The sequence below is a fragment of the Leptinotarsa decemlineata genome, unplaced genomic scaffold (genome assembly GCF_025532065.1).
Source record: "Leptinotarsa decemlineata unplaced genomic scaffold, Ldec_3_MD MMD2_tig00026328_RagTag_RagTag, whole genome shotgun sequence".
NCBI classification, from domain to species: Eukaryota; Metazoa; Arthropoda; class Insecta; order Coleoptera; family Chrysomelidae; genus Leptinotarsa; species Leptinotarsa decemlineata.
This window is the reverse complement of record NW_027412688.1, coordinates 20,764,601-20,780,583: the sequence shown is the minus strand read 5'-3', so window position 1 is coordinate 20,780,583 and position 15,983 is coordinate 20,764,601. Positions and strand designations below refer to the sequence as shown.

Here is a 15,983-nt window from a genome sequence, read left to right as displayed (position 1 = left end):
GATTGTATTTTTTTATATACTTTGAGGTCATCTGCAAATAGGAGGCATTCTGAGTACTTATTAAACGAAGATAGGTCATTTATGAACATAACGAAGATGGGACGCCTCAAATTGGAACCCTGTGGTACTCCAGAGTTTGCATGATATTTTTCGAATACATTTCCTTTGTGTCCGATAATATATTTCCTATTTTCAAAATAACTTTTCAATTATTCGTAAGGGTGCTATCGCACCCCTACGTCAGAAGTCAGAAGTCAAACTTGTGCAAGCTAAGGACTAACGCGTTCAGAAGTAAAAGTGAAAGTAACTTTCAGTTTACGTTTCAGGAAGGTATTGTATAGCGAAATACGTGTCGTCGTTTTTGTAAAACCCTTTATAATGAAAATCATACAATATACTGTATTAATTAGTTCAAATATGGATTTTCATCAAGTGTTGGCCAATTCTATTCAATGACCGGTAATTTTCAATGTTCGCCTTATCACCAGATTCAAAGATTGGTGTGATGATAGATGTTTTTTATTGCTCTGGAAAGACTCTCGTTCCCTAAAAAGTTCGAATTTTCATAGCTACAGGAACGACAAATTTGTCTGAACCAAAAAAAAACACACTCAACAGTGAAACAAATAATGTGCAAAATATTTGATTTTTATTTATGGAATCCATCATTCATTTCACAAAATGTAATGCTTCTACCGAAATCGTCTTCATTGCGCTGTTGAAGCATTTTCGTTTCATACTATTGGCATATAATTGCGAAGTGCATAAGGGTGCCTAAAATTTCGCTTTCCGCTGCTTCATCTTAAACACGCATTTTTTTTTTGTTTACAACAGAGCCAGTTTCACTGATCTAAGTTCTTGCGTGAATCATTGAAAATGATGCAATAAACGCACAACCTTTTACTCGTAAAACTGATTTTGCAATAACGTAATTTTGGTACCCAAAAATTCTATCAGGATGATAAATGAAAAATAATTAAACAAAAACTCAAGATTGCTTTACCTGGGCCGTTTTTCTGAGGTATAAGAATTCTATTCAACTTGTGAAATGTCGCAACATTGGTAGAAGGACCAAATCAGTGAATTACGTTTATTGACAGCTGTTTAGCTAATTTGTCCATCGTAACTACCATACAAGTACTAATTCAAATAAGTTACATTTTTTCTTTGATAATAATTTTAACGGAATATTGTGCTTCTTTACCATTTTGAGGGCTGATGTAATTCAATTCAAAACTAGCCTACAGAATATTTCTATTAAAAAAAATTCATATTTTAAGATTTTCTACAGGGGCCAAAATATCGATGGTTTTCAAGTTTACACTGTGTATGATGACGAATGAAGCCTCGTTTATCGTTGATATTCGAAAATTGCGTTCTCAGTCAAACCCATAGATGGCGACTTCTTCAATTATAAGTGTTCAAGACTACTTCTGAATAGTTTTAGAGTAGAGTACAATAAACTTTCATTCATTTCATCGAAGTGAAGTTCATCTGTTATTTTTCTACACATTTTATTACAATTGAAGCACTGTTGTTATCGGTTGATATTCTAATAACTTATTATTCATAATAAATGGTTACGAAAATTGTTCAATCAATATTATCAATAGTGTTATTTTCATGAAGTAACGGGTCAGTCCATTCATAATCAGCCAAATTGTTTTCATTAAGAGATAAACCTAATCATCTTTTCCATTTATACTTATGTCGGTGAACTTATAATTTCAACTCAATTCGCTAGGTTTATTTGCAAAGTAAAAGAAATCATCCTTGCTAGTATTTACTGTAACTAGTTCTAAAAGTTGTACCTAACCAATAATTTTTTGTTTCAGATCGTGGAAGATTGGAAGTTTGTGTCTATGGTCCTGGACAGATTTTTTTTATGGGTCTTCACGATCGCGTGTATTGGAGGGACATGCGGTATTATTTTTCAAGCACCTTCTTTGTACGACACCCGAATACCTGTTGATCAGCAGCTCAGCGAAATTCCGTTGAATAAAATTTTTCAACTTCCTCCAAAACAAGTTCCTTTCATATAAAATTTATGAATTTCATATCGGCATATCTAGTATTATTCAACCAGTAATAGGACTGTAAAATTACATTTCTCGTTCTCATATTAGAGATTTCAATATAATGAAAGGAAAATCAAATATATACCATATTCTGAACAGATTATTGAAATAGTGAGGTATCATGTGATTCTATCGATTTGAAATATATATTATTCACTTTGAAATAAAATTCATTGTTAGCAAAAGGTTATCAGTAAACATGTCTCATCTCATCAACTCTAACTGAGCACAGTGAGCAGATCCATCTTCCTTCTATCTAGAGATTGGACATAACATTGACACCCTCCTTGAACTTGATAACTTGGACGTTTTGATATCATTAGGGGTCATTTGTCAACCTATATGGGTTACCTGGCTTTGGATGCTACATTATGGATTTACTTTCCATTGCTTATAGTAACTGAACCAATAAATCTGCTAGTATCCGGGAAGAAATTGAGTGAACGGAGATCTCTCTTTTATTTCTGGCTTTCATGAACGTAAAATATTCCTGAATATAGTGGAAAAGTGGAAATATATCAGACATTTTCAATTCCATTACCTTAACCATTACCTGACACTGGCAAAGAGCTGGTACTCCGAAACTGGTCGGTCGGTGGTCATCACCACCAGATGAAATTAATTTTGGCTATTCAAATATAAGAAGTTACTTTCTTCGTTTTTTCGGTATTGCAGTAGAATGTTTCCTGAAGGGCTAAATATGGAACATTCAAGCTCTCAAAAAATTTTATTTCTTTCTTCAAGAAAATATATAACAATAAAAAAAAGAAGCAAATAATAAACGAATGAAATCATGGAACAAATTCACCAAAGTTAGAGTAATAAGGAATATGCCAACTTTTCCTTATTACGAAATACCACGTTCCAACTGTTCCAGAACTTTCATCGGCTAGTTCCGTATATTCGGAACTGAATTGCTTAAAAAAGTCAAATTTCTGACTTATCAAAAATGGTTTGTTGATGAAAATTTCAGAATTTATTCTTCAAAAGTATATCTATCGACTTGTTCAAACAGATTTGCGTACCATACGTTCCTTCGGTGCGAAAAAAAAGTTCCGTATATTCATAACTGAATTACTCATAAAAGTCAAATTTCTCACTTATCAAAAATAATTTTTTAATGAATATTACAGAATATATTCTTCGAAAGTATATGTATCGACGTGCTCGAACAAATTTGCATATCATACGTTCCTTCGGTGCGAAAAAAAAAGTTCCGCATATTCGAAACTGAATTACACAAGAAAGTCAAATTTCTCACTTATCAAAATTAGTTTGTTGATGAAAATTTCAGAATATATTCTTCGAAAGTATATGGATCGAGTTGCTCAAACAGATTTGCGTACCATACGTTCCTTCGGTGCGAAAAAAAAGTTCCGTTTATTCGGAACTGAATTACTCATAACATATCGACATGCTCAAACAGATTTGCGTACCATACGTTCCTTCGCTGTGATAAAATGTATCAATAGGTTCAGCTCATTCACGAATTCATACATCAGAATGCTGGTGATAATTTTCATTAACAAACTATTTTTGATAAGTGAGAAATTTGACTTTTTTGAGTAACTCAGTTCCGAATATACGGAACTTTTTTTTTCGCACCGAAGGAACGTATGGTACGCATATTTGTTTGAACACGTCGATAGATATAATTTCGAAGAATATATTCTGAAATTTTCATCAACAAACTATTTTTATTAAGTGAGAAATTTGACTTTGTTGTGTAATTCAGTTTCGAATATACGGAATTATTATTTTACGCAATGAAGAAACATATAGTACGCAAATCTGTTTGAGCACGTCGATGAATATACTTTTGAAGAATATGTTCTGAAATTTTCATCAACAAACTATCCTTGATAAGTAAGAAATTTGACTTTTATGAGTAATTCAGTTCCGAATATACGGAACTTTTTGTTTTTCTCACCAAAGGAACATATGGTACGCATATCTGTTGGTACACGTCGATAGATATACGTAGAATATATTCTGGAATTTTCATCAACGAACTATTTTTGATAAGTGAGAAATTTGACTTTTATGAGTAATTCAGTTCCGAATATACGGAACTTTTTGTTTTTCGCACCGAAGGAACGTATGGTACGCAAAAATGTTTGAGCACGTCGATAGATATACCTTTCAAGAATATATTCTGAAATTTTCATCAACAAACTGTCACCTCACAAACCACAAGAGGGGACTAAATCATCTGTCGGTAACAAATAAGACAGATGGGTATCCGCGGCTAAGCTAAACAGTGGAGACGGGAGTGGGTTAAACAACTTAGCAAATTTCAAATAGATCTTAATGGGCGCCAGGTAAATTTAATCCTCCAGATACCCTAAGTAACTCACAATATCAATAACTTACCAATTAATATTGGAAATAAAAGATAAAAATCCCCAATATGATTTATTCAGTAATCCTAACTTACATGGATTAACCAACAACGCTTCTAAGACAACAATGCAATATTCACACTACTACGCGATGTTCAAATGTCCATACAAGAGCGCGGTGTATCTAACCACGAATTCAATCAGCCATAAATTACGGTAGTAACGACGCTCAAAAAAACTACAATACGTCGAGTAAAACTACCACGAAAATTGAGTAGGTGAAATCGTAAATACTAGTATCGGATGGTAAGACAAACTCGTTTGCGTCGCGTGAGCTCAGGCGTAGGCGCATCGGTGTCAATCAGCAATCGTGAAAGGAAGAATATACCTCAATTTCCGTTTCACAAATATCTATGTCAATCAGGTATCAATAACAAACTCTTAATCAATAAACGATAAACAAACACTATATCAACAGGTATCAATAAACATAAGGGCAACAATTATTCAAATATCTCAGTATATCACAAATATTCAATTAAATCAATTATAACTTGCGTGCTCCTTTTGGGCCACCCGGTATATGGTGTTAGGCTACCCTGTAGTATGGCGGAGATGGATCACCCTGTAGCACCGGAGATGGATCACCCTGTAGCACCACCAAGATAGATCACCCTGTAGCACCGGTGGATCACCCTGTAGTACGGCGGAGATGGATCACCCTGTAGCACCACCAAGATAGATCACCCTGTAGGGCACGACAAGCTGGACCAGTAATGGATCACCAAATAAGATCCAGAAAGAAAATAAAGGAAAACAGGAACCCTTGACGAAGACAAAAAAAAGCAGGAAGAAAAGCAGGAAGAAAAACAGGAAGAAAAGCAGGAAGAAAAGCAGGAAGAAAAACAGGAAGAAAAGCAGGAAGAAAAGCAGGAAGAAAAACAGGAAGAAAAACAGGAAGAAAAACAGGAAGAAAAACAGGAAGAAAAACAGGAAGAAAAAGCAGGAAGAAAAACAGGAAGAAAAACAGGAAGAAAAACAGGAAGAAAAAGCAGGAAGAAAAAGCAAATGTCCATACAAGAGCGCGGTGTATCTAACCACGAATTCAATCAGCCATAAATTACGGTAGTAACGACGCTCAAAAAAACTACAATACGTCGAGTAAAACTACCACGAAAATTGAGTAGGTGAAATCGTAAATACTAGTATCGGATGGTAAGACAAACTCGTTTGCGTCGCGTGAGCTCAGGCGTAGGCGCATCGGTGTCAATCAGCAATCGTGAAAGGAAGAATATACCTCAATTTCCGTTTCACAAATATCTATGTCAATCAGGTATCAATAACAAACTCTTAATCAATAAACGATAAACAAACACTATATCAACAGGTATCAATAAACATAAGGGCAACAATTATTCAAATATCTCAGTATATCACAAATATTCAATTAAATCAATTATAACTTGCGTGCTCCTTTTGGGCCACCCGGTATATGGTGTTAGGCTACCCTGTAGTATGGCGGAGATGGATCACCCTGTAGCACCGGAGATGGATCACCCTGTAGCACCACCAAGATAGATCACCCTGTAGCACCGGTGGATCACCCTGTAGTACGGCGGAGATGGATCACCCTGTAGCACCACCAAGATAGATCACCCTGTAGGGCACGACAAGCTGGACCAGTAATGGATCACCAAATAAGATCCAGAAAGAAAATAAAGGAAAACAGGAACCCTTGACGAAGACAAAAAAAAGCAGGAAGAAAAGCAGGAAGAAAAACAGGAAGAAAAGCAGGAAGAAAAGCAGGAAGAAAAACAGGAAGAAAAGCAGGAAGAAAAGCAGGAAGAAAAACAGGAAGAAAAACAGGAAGAAAAACAGGAAGAAAAACAGGAAGAAAAACAGGAAGAAAAAGCAGGAAGAAAAACAGGAAGAAAAACAGGAAGAAAAACAGGAAGAAAAAGCAGGAAGAAAAAGCAGGAAGAAAAACCCTACGGAAGAAAATTCTCAATCAGAATCAGATGAAACAAGGTGAGATTCAACCCCCATTCAATAGGACTATTTGACTAATCAATACCCCTGGTATATTTTCATCAAGCAAAGTAGCAAGATAACAAGAGTATATTTTTGGGTGCCCTGTATAACCATATGATCCGTAAAAATCAAGAAAATTGAATGAGTGTTGAAACCTCTCTTCAATACTAATATTCAGTTGAGATATAACGATGGAACCAGAAATTACTAAAATCATTTAAAACACATTTAATGGTAAAATTCTTACCCTGGCCAAGGGGTTTTCTATACGATTCTTCGTGTGCGGTGTTCTGCACGGAAGTCCTGCTGGGACTTGATGAGTGACTGAGGGCCTTCTGTTTCTTATGAATCTAGAGACGAGAAACGAAGGTTGTAGATTTGAAGAAGTGATATCATAGCTAAGATCACATGAGAGATGCGACAGTGATTCAGACATACCTAATTTCGGAAATCCTTCCACCTGGCACGAGTTCGGTAACCACCACAAATCCTCAAAAGAGCTTAAGTTTCAGACTGCAAATATCCACACCAAAATGACCAATCAGTCTTCCACTATACAATCCTGACTTGTAGAAATAATCCCCGTGAAGGATGGCACAAATACAACCAAATATATCCTACAATCAGTCTGATGGTACCCTTTGAACTCCGATCCAAGCTCACCGAAGGCTAACTTCCAAATACTAAGCGACTGCCACATCTGACAGCTAACCAGTTGTTGCCACAGTGCATCCAATCTACACTACAAGCACCAAGGGGGCGCTGTGCACAACATCATACATCTATCAATTCCTCCACAGCCACTTGAGACAATATCAACAAGTCCATAACCCATCAAAACTCCTTCTCAAAGCAATGCAACCCTAAAACAACCCTTGACAACTTGAGTAACCGATAAATCCTCCACCCGTGAACAACTGTAGAACTAGTTCGGTGTAAGTCGACGGAACGACACTACGAAAGTTCGGCAGATGTCAACCAACAGCTGTCTCTTAACCTTGTTTACGAATATTTACAAAATATATTGTTCCAACCTATTTTCAACTATTTACCAATCCTTATTCATGCGATGGAATAGAAACATATAAGGTAAGTCGCCATAACCTTCCCTTTCAGTACAAATATTAGAGCATTCATATTATGCAGAATATTTACCGAAAATATCAAACAGTATTCAGAAACCCAGAGGTAACTAATATTGTTTTTCAGGCGATATGGCTCTAATATGTCAGTAAACCTTCTGGAAGTGATGAATAACAATCTATGCAAGAAATATTCTCGGAAAGGTATAGGGAATAAGGCAGACAACGGCTGAAAAAAATGATAGGTGAAGAAAACTGAGAAACAAACAATAACAACTATTTCAACCTAGCGAGGAATTTCGGATCTCCAATGTCGATTGGCAATAGGAGAACGCGTAAGTACTGGTCAAAGCAGTTAGTCAGGGAGCATACATTTATTCTTATACATTTCAGGTATGGTTTTCTATGGAACGGAAGATTCCCATTACTATGATGTTAAATGAATAAAATGAACTTGTAACTGAATTACATTGTTAATATCCTCTGAATAAAGATCTTAAAAGGTAAGGTAGTGGTTTTGAAAGGTCACATAAGAGCAGTTTGATCTAGTGCTAAATTGAAACGTAACAACTTCTTTGAAAATGTAGGTCGGGCACACTGACAAACCAGATGTGTCCCTAGCTGTGACGAAAAGTTCGTCATCAATAAATGACAATTCTGTCGATTCCATAGTAAATAAACGAACAATATCTACAATATTTACAAGTAAATTTAGACCGTTACAATTCCCCCCTTGCCTCAAGAAAATTTACTAGCGTAAATTTTCATCAGCGCTAGCTGACTTTAGGTCTTTCGCATTCCATATTCCCTTATAATTACCGTCTTCATCTCTTAATTCATATGTCCACGGGGATACCCTTTTTTTAATATAAAAAGGCCCGACAAATCTTGGCGCTAGCTTAGCACTAAAATATTTGTCCGCCTCCGATACCACAAAATTCTTCCTCCAAACGGGTTGATTTGGCCAAAATTCTTCACTCCTTCTTCGAAGGTTATAAGTTTTTTCATTCTTTCGAGCAGCCACATCTAACCTTTTCCTTATCTCCTCAAAGAGTTTTCTAAATCCTTCAGGCCTCGAATCTTCAGCAGGTTCACTATCAACCAATAGATTTTTCCTCCGAGAGATCTCCTCTCCGCACAAAACCATTGAGCGGCCGAAATTCACGAAATATGGAGTGTGGTTAGTCGTCTCATGTCGAGCCGTTCTCAAGGCGCATGATAGCTTGGGTAAGTTGAAATCCCAGGTCCTGTGATTATCGGACACATACATAGCCAACATTGACTTCAATGTTCTGTTCACTCGTTCAGTCGGGTTTGCCTGAGGATGATAATGGGCATTATACCTAATTTTCACCTTATATTCTTCCACGAGTTTTCTCATCTGTCGAGATCGGTATTGCGGCCCATTATCGCACAAAAGAATTCGGGGAACTCCATATACCAGAAAAACTTCCTCTTCGATCTTCCTTATGATGATTTCTGCTGTTGACGATCTTAGCGGAAAGACTAATGAAAACTTGCTAAAGTAATCTGTTACGACTAAGATAAATTTATTGCCTTTTGTAGATCTAGGTAAGGGTCCCATGATATCACTGGCGATCATTTCCCATGGCCGGGTCACTTTCGGTTGTGGAGTCATTAGTCCATTTGGTCCTCTGAGGTCGGGTTTATAGGCGGAACAAGTGGAACAATTTCGAACAAACTTCGACACGTCAGATTTCATCTTTGGCCAATAATGCCTTTCCCTGATACGATGGTAGGTTTTGAATATTCCTTGATGTCCTGAGGTCGGGTCTGCATGAGTTTCAATAAGAATTTTCTTCCGATCCGCTTTTGGTACAACTAACTTCCAAACGTCGGTTTGGTCTTCTAATTCCACGTAACACGGTTTGACGTACTTGTAGAGTGATCCCTGAGAGAATCTCCAATTGGGGTATTTTTCGGGTTGTAAACTCACTCGATCTTTCACGCGCAGGTACCACTTGTCCAAAATCTCTTCTTTCATCTGCTGGTTGATGGCATCAATGACTGGGACCGATCGAGAAAGGGTGTCAGGAACGATGTGATCCTTCCCTTTCCTGTGAACAATTTTGAAGTCATATTGCTGCATGCGGACTGCCCATCTTGCCAGTCGTCCTGATGGATCTTTCAAATTCTGTAACCAGACCAAGGAATAGTGATCGGTTATTACGGTGAACGGAATAGCTTCTAAATAAGGTCGCAGTTTTTCAATCGCCCACAGCACGGCCAAGCATTCCCTTTCTGTAGTAGAAAAATTGCGCTCTTGTTTCGTCAATGATCTACTCAAATAGCAAATTACTACGTCCTCATCCTCGCGAGTCTGAGTGAGAACAGCGCCAATTCCAAATGCCGAGGCGTCTGTTTGCAGAACAAATGGGAGGGAATAATCCGGACAGCTCAAGACTGGTGCTGATATAAGACGTTCCTTCATCTTCTGAAAAGCGATATCGCAAGTTTCGGTCCAATCAAACTTTCTACCCTTTTTCAGCAGCGATGTGAGTGGAGAAACGATGGATGCAAACTCAGGTATGAATCTCCTGTACCAGGAAAAAGTACCCACCAGTCTCCTGACATCTTTTACCGATTCTGGTCTAGGAAGCTGCAACATAGCCTTGACTTTATCGGGGTCGACATGCAATCCATTTCTATCTACAACGTATCCCAAATACTTCATTTCTGGCCTACAAAATTGACACTTTTCGAAGCTAACAGTGAGATTTGCTTCTCTCAATCTGCGGAAAACTTCATCAAGAATTGTCAGATGTTTCTCCAGAGTTTGGGTAACGATCACTACATCATCCAAATAGACGAAGACGTGTGGTTCTAGTTCAGGTCCTAGGACGGTATCGATCAACCTCTGCCACGTTGCTGGTGAATTATGTAATCCGAACGGCATCCTTTTAAATTGGAACAAACCACGCCCAGGAACGGTAAACGCTGTATACGGTCTCGACTTTTCCGCCACAGGAACTTGCCAATACGCAGACTTGATATCAAGAGAGGATAAATAATGTGCATTTTTCAATTTATCGAGCGTGTGGGAAACATATGGGAGAGGGTAGCTGTCTCGTTCCGTTACCGAATTTAGTTTTCTGTAATCAACGCAAAAGCGGTAGCTCCCATCTTTCTTCTTAACGAGAAGAACCGGTGACGACCAGCCACTATTCGACTTCTCGATAATATCGTTCTTCAACATCTCTGTTAGTTCTCGATCAATATGTTGTTGAATAATAGGCGACACTGGATAATAACGCTGCTTGATGGGTGGTGAGTTGGTCACGATGACATGTTCAGCTAGATTCGTACAGCCTAAATTATTCCCCATGAGCTCCTTGTTCTTCTCTACTACAGCGTTTAGCCGGGCCTCTTCCAATGGTGATAAAACTGTTTGTCCTCGAAGATGGTCCAATGCGTTCAGATAGCAAATTTCCTCAGAAAATTTCCACTCGTTGTGCCTCAGATTCGGAACCACTCCCATTGCTCTCCAGAAATTCGTTCCCAAAATTAAGTGATGAGGGACATCAGGAACCACTAAAACTCGAATTAATTTCAGCTTGCCTCTTAAACAAAATGGCACTTCACATTCTCCTATACTTTCACATACTTGACCATTGGCAACAGTGCAACTAATTCTCTTTGCTGAATTCAAATGTACCAAATCTTTTACGATTTGCCAACCTGGGTGTCCCAAGATAGTGGCTGAGGCACCTGAGTCTAATAACCCCAGTAAACTACGCCCCAAGACTTCAACTTTAAGGTAGGGTCTCTCATCGTTTTCGGCGTGATCCAGAATATAATCAAGGATTGGTTGAATAGCAGTCGCCGAGTGCAATTTGCGAGCGCCTTCCCCTCGACGATTCAAAGGCGTCGCTTGTCGTTTCCCGACACGGAGCAGTTTGGACAATTACGAACGGTATACCCTTTTCTCTTACATCTGTAGCATTCCAGTTGCTTCGGTAGAGCACATCCTATAGCACGATGTCCGGGTTGATCGCATCGGAAACATACTATCTCCTTCGACTGATTGTTCGACGGAATTCGTGCCGTTGCTATCTCTAAGGCATTCAATTCCTTGGTGACCTCTACGAAAGCCAAATCCTTCTCTATCACGTTGCCACGACGTGCTGATGGTTCTACGTAGCTATTGATTATGTCCCTTCTGGCTTCCATTCTTCGACATACCGAGCGAAGTTCTGAAATGGTTGTGGGTAAGGGTTCACGTAATCTGTCTTGGTAAAAGGGATGTAAATTCTTCATAACTATGTTCAGCTTAGCTTCCTCTGTCATTGGGCAACCTAGGCGGCTGAAGTAGCTTGACATCACTGCAAGATAAACTCCGATGGTTTCTGAGTGGTGTTGAGTCCTTTTCTGCAATTCTTCGAACAGTGCGTCAGAATGATTGGCAGGGAGATATTCTTCTCGAAACTCTTCCACTAGTTCTTCCCAGGTCGATACTCGATTCCGACAATCTTTATAAAATTGATACGCCTTGTCAGCAAAAAGGTCCACACCTGAGTCCAACAAAACAGCGTTGGGGACATGTCGCGCCAGTCTCAACTCCTCTATTCCCTCGAAAAATGCTGTCACCGACATTCCTTTATCATCTCCAGAAAACTTCTTCAGATTCCATTTATAAGGCGGAATCATTTTACTGGTTGAGTATGGGTCAAAGACTGGATCTTCCGTCAGAGACGATCGAGCAACTGCTCCTAAGTTAGCATGGAATGATTGCGCTCCCAATCTGCTTTCTAATTGATTTAGTGCAACCGGCACACGCTTCGTATCACTTCTCTTGCTGCTGTCAACTTTATGTGAAAATTCGTCCATCAACGACAGAGCCAAACCCAGGAGTTCGGATTTCCGGGTTTCTTTGTCCTTATCCTTATCTGGGTCCATATTGTCTATACGATTCAACACATGTGCTAGCTTGGTCTGAAGTTTCATTGCCCCGCTACTCGTTCCAGAATCGGTTATGTCATCAATCAGCCTTCTGATATCATCTAGTTTCCCTCTGATTGCAGCCTCATCTTCCTCGAAAGTGAATGGATATGAAGGATATCGAAGACTCTCGCCGTACCTTTCCATCTGCATTACTTGAACCAAACGATGTCTCATTTCCTCACAAGTGCCAGTTGCTACGCCCCGATATGCTAATTCATAGGTCAGTTCGTCTTTATCAAGACGATTTATTACCAGTCTTCTTGCCATAACGCTATTCTACTAGAGTGGTATCAATTGAAAAAAAAAAAAAATATTTATATTTTTCCAAAGTTTCCAAAAGTCACCTACTAACGCCAAAACGCAAAAAAAAAACCTTCTTTTAAGGGCCCCACGTTGGGCGCCAAAAATGTCACCTCACAAACCACAAGAGGGGACTAAATCATCTGTCGGTAACAAATAAGACAGATGGGTATCCGCGGCTAAGCTAAACAGTGGAGACGGGAGTGGGTTAAACAACTTAGCAAATTTCAAATAGATCTTAATGGGCGCCAGGTAAATTTAATCCTCCAGATACCCTAAGTAACTCACAATATCAATAACTTACCAATTAATATTGGAAATAAAAGATAAAAATCCCCAATATGATTTATTCAGTAATCCTAACTTACATGGATTAACCAACAACGCTTCTAAGACAACAATGCAATATTCACACTACTACGCGATGTTCAAATGTCCATACAAGAGCGCGGTGTATCTAACCACGAATTCAATCAGCCATAAATTACGGTAGTAACGACGCTCAAAAAAACTACAATACGTCGAGTAAAACTACCACGAAAATTGAGTAGGTGAAATCGTAAATACTAGTATCGGATGGTAAGACAAACTCGTTTGCGTCGCGTGAGCTCAGGCGTAGGCGCATCGGTGTCAATCAGCAATCGTGAAAGGAAGAATATACCTCAATTTCCGTTTCACAAATATCTATGTCAATCAGGTATCAATAACAAACTCTTAATCAATAAACGATAAACAAACACTATATCAACAGGTATCAATAAACATAAGGGCAACAATTATTCAAATATCTCAGTATATCACAAATATTCAATTAAATCAATTATAACTTGCGTGCTCCTTTTGGGCCACCCGGTATATGGTGTTAGGCTACCCTGTAGTATGGCGGAGATGGATCACCCTGTAGCACCGGAGATGGATCACCCTGTAGCACCACCAAGATAGATCACCCTGTAGCACCGGTGGATCACCCTGTAGTACGGCGGAGATGGATCACCCTGTAGCACCACCAAGATAGATCACCCTGTAGGGCACGACAAGCTGGACCAGTAATGGATCACCAAATAAGATCCAGAAAGAAAATAAAGGAAAACAGGAACCCTTGACGAAGACAAAAAAAAGCAGGAAGAAAAGCAGGAAGAAAAACAGGAAGAAAAGCAGGAAGAAAAGCAGGAAGAAAAACAGGAAGAAAAGCAGGAAGAAAAGCAGGAAGAAAAACAGGAAGAAAAACAGGAAGAAAAACAGGAAGAAAAACAGGAAGAAAAACAGGAAGAAAAAGCAGGAAGAAAAACAGGAAGAAAAACAGGAAGAAAAACAGGAAGAAAAAGCAGGAAGAAAAAGCAGGAAGAAAAACCCTACGGAAGAAAATTCTCAATCAGAATCAGATGAAACAAGGTGAGATTCAACCCCCATTCAATAGGACTATTTGACTAATCAATACCCCTGGTATATTTTCATCAAGCAAAGTAGCAAGATAACAAGAGTATATTTTTGGGTGCCCTGTATAACCATATGATCCGTAAAAATCAAGAAAATTGAATGAGTGTTGAAACCTCTCTTCAATACTAATATTCAGTTGAGATATAACGATGGAACCAGAAATTACTAAAATCATTTAAAACACATTTAATGGTAAAATTCTTACCCTGGCCAAGGGGTTTTCTATACGATTCTTCGTGTGCGGTGTTCTGCACGGAAGTCCTGCTGGGACTTGATGAGTGACTGAGGGCCTTCTGTTTCTTATGAATCTAGAGACGAGAAACGAAGGTTGTAGATTTGAAGAAGTGATATCATAGCTAAGATCACATGAGAGATGCGACAGTGATTCAGACATACCTAATTTCGGAAATCCTTCCACCTGGCACGAGTTCGGTAACCACCACAAATCCTCAAAAGAGCTTAAGTTTCAGACTGCAAATATCCACACCAAAATGACCAATCAGTCTTCCACTATACAATCCTGACTTGTAGAAATAATCCCCGTGAAGGATGGCACAAATACAACCAAATATATCCTACAATCAGTCTGATGGTACCCTTTGAACTCCGATCCAAGCTCACCGAAGGCTAACTTCCAAATACTAAGCGACTGCCACATCTGACAGCTAACCAGTTGTTGCCACAGTGCATCCAATCTACACTACAAGCACCAAGGGGGCGCTGTGCACAACATCATACATCTATCAATTCCTCCACAGCCACTTGAGACAATATCAACAAGTCCATAACCCATCAAAACTCCTTCTCAAAGCAATGCAACCCTAAAACAACCCTTGACAACTTGAGTAACCGATAAATCCTCCACCCGTGAACAACTGTAGAACTAGTTCGGTGTAAGTCGACGGAACGACACTACGAAAGTTCGGCAGATGTCAACCAACAGCTGTCTCTTAACCTTGTTTACGAATATTTACAAAATATATTGTTCCAACCTATTTTCAACTATTTACCAATCCTTATTCATGCGATGGAATAGAAACATATAAGGTAAGTCGCCATAACCTTCCCTTTCAGTACAAATATTAGAGCATTCATATTATGCAGAATATTTACCGAAAATATCAAACAGTATTCAGAAACCCAGAGGTAACTAATATTGTTTTTCAGGCGATATGGCTCTAATATGTCAGTAAACCTTCTGGAAGTGATGAATAACAATCTATGCAAGAAATATTCTCGGAAAGGTATAGGGAATAAGGCAGACAACGGCTGAAAAAAATGATAGGTGAAGAAAACTGAGAAACAAACAATAACAACTATTTCAACCTAGCGAGGAATTTCGGATCTCCAATGTCGATTGGCAATAGGAGAACGCGTAAGTACTGGTCAAAGCAGTTAGTCAGGGAGCATACATTTATTCTTATACATTTCAGGTATGGTTTTCTATGGAACGGAAGATTCCCATTACTATGATGTTAAATGAATAAAATGAACTTGTAACTGAATTACATTGTTAATATCCTCTGAATAAAGATCTTAAAAGGTAAGGTAGTGGTTTTGAAAGGTCACATAAGAGCAGTTTGATCTAGTGCTAAATTGAAACGTAACAACTTCTTTGAAAATGTAGGTCGGGCACACTGACAAACCAGATGTGTCCCTAGCTGTGACGAAAAGTTCGTCATCAATAAATGACAATTCTGTCGATTCCATAGTAAATAAACGAACAATATCTACAATATTTACAAGTAAAT

General features: G+C 38.6%; 2 protein-coding genes across 4 annotated transcripts in view; one reads left to right on the top strand and one right to left on the bottom strand.

The window, feature by feature from the left end:
* LOC111513755 (acetylcholine receptor subunit beta-like 2) overlaps nt 1-2,533 on the top strand; it is a 101,431-nt gene extending 98,898 nt beyond the window's left edge. The window contains exon 10 of one of the 2 annotated variants that reach the window (XM_074182612.1): nt 1,836-2,533. In XM_074182612.1, coding sequence (XP_074038713.1) covers nt 1,836-2,042 — 207 coding nt within the window. In that variant the 3' untranslated portion in view covers nt 2,043-2,533. The remainder of the gene's footprint in view (nt 1-1,835) is intronic. The other variant, XM_074182613.1, reaches the window with a different exon arrangement.
* An 8,879-nt stretch (nt 2,534-11,412) lies between these two features.
* LOC141485614 (uncharacterized) lies at nt 11,413-15,983 on the bottom strand. 2 transcript variants are annotated; one of them, XM_074182615.1, is made up of 3 exons: nt 14,629-15,983; nt 14,438-14,540; nt 11,413-14,147 (listed from the first exon to the last, which is right to left on the bottom strand). In XM_074182615.1, exon 3 carries the CDS (start codon nt 12,760-12,762, stop codon nt 11,413-11,415), a length of 1,350 nt encoding a protein of 449 aa, XP_074038716.1. In that variant the 5' UTR covers nt 12,763-14,147; nt 14,438-14,540; nt 14,629-15,983. The 2 variants fall into 2 exon arrangements, with proteins under 2 accessions (XP_074038716.1, XP_074038715.1); XM_074182614.1 differs by having other exon boundaries at nt 14,438-15,983.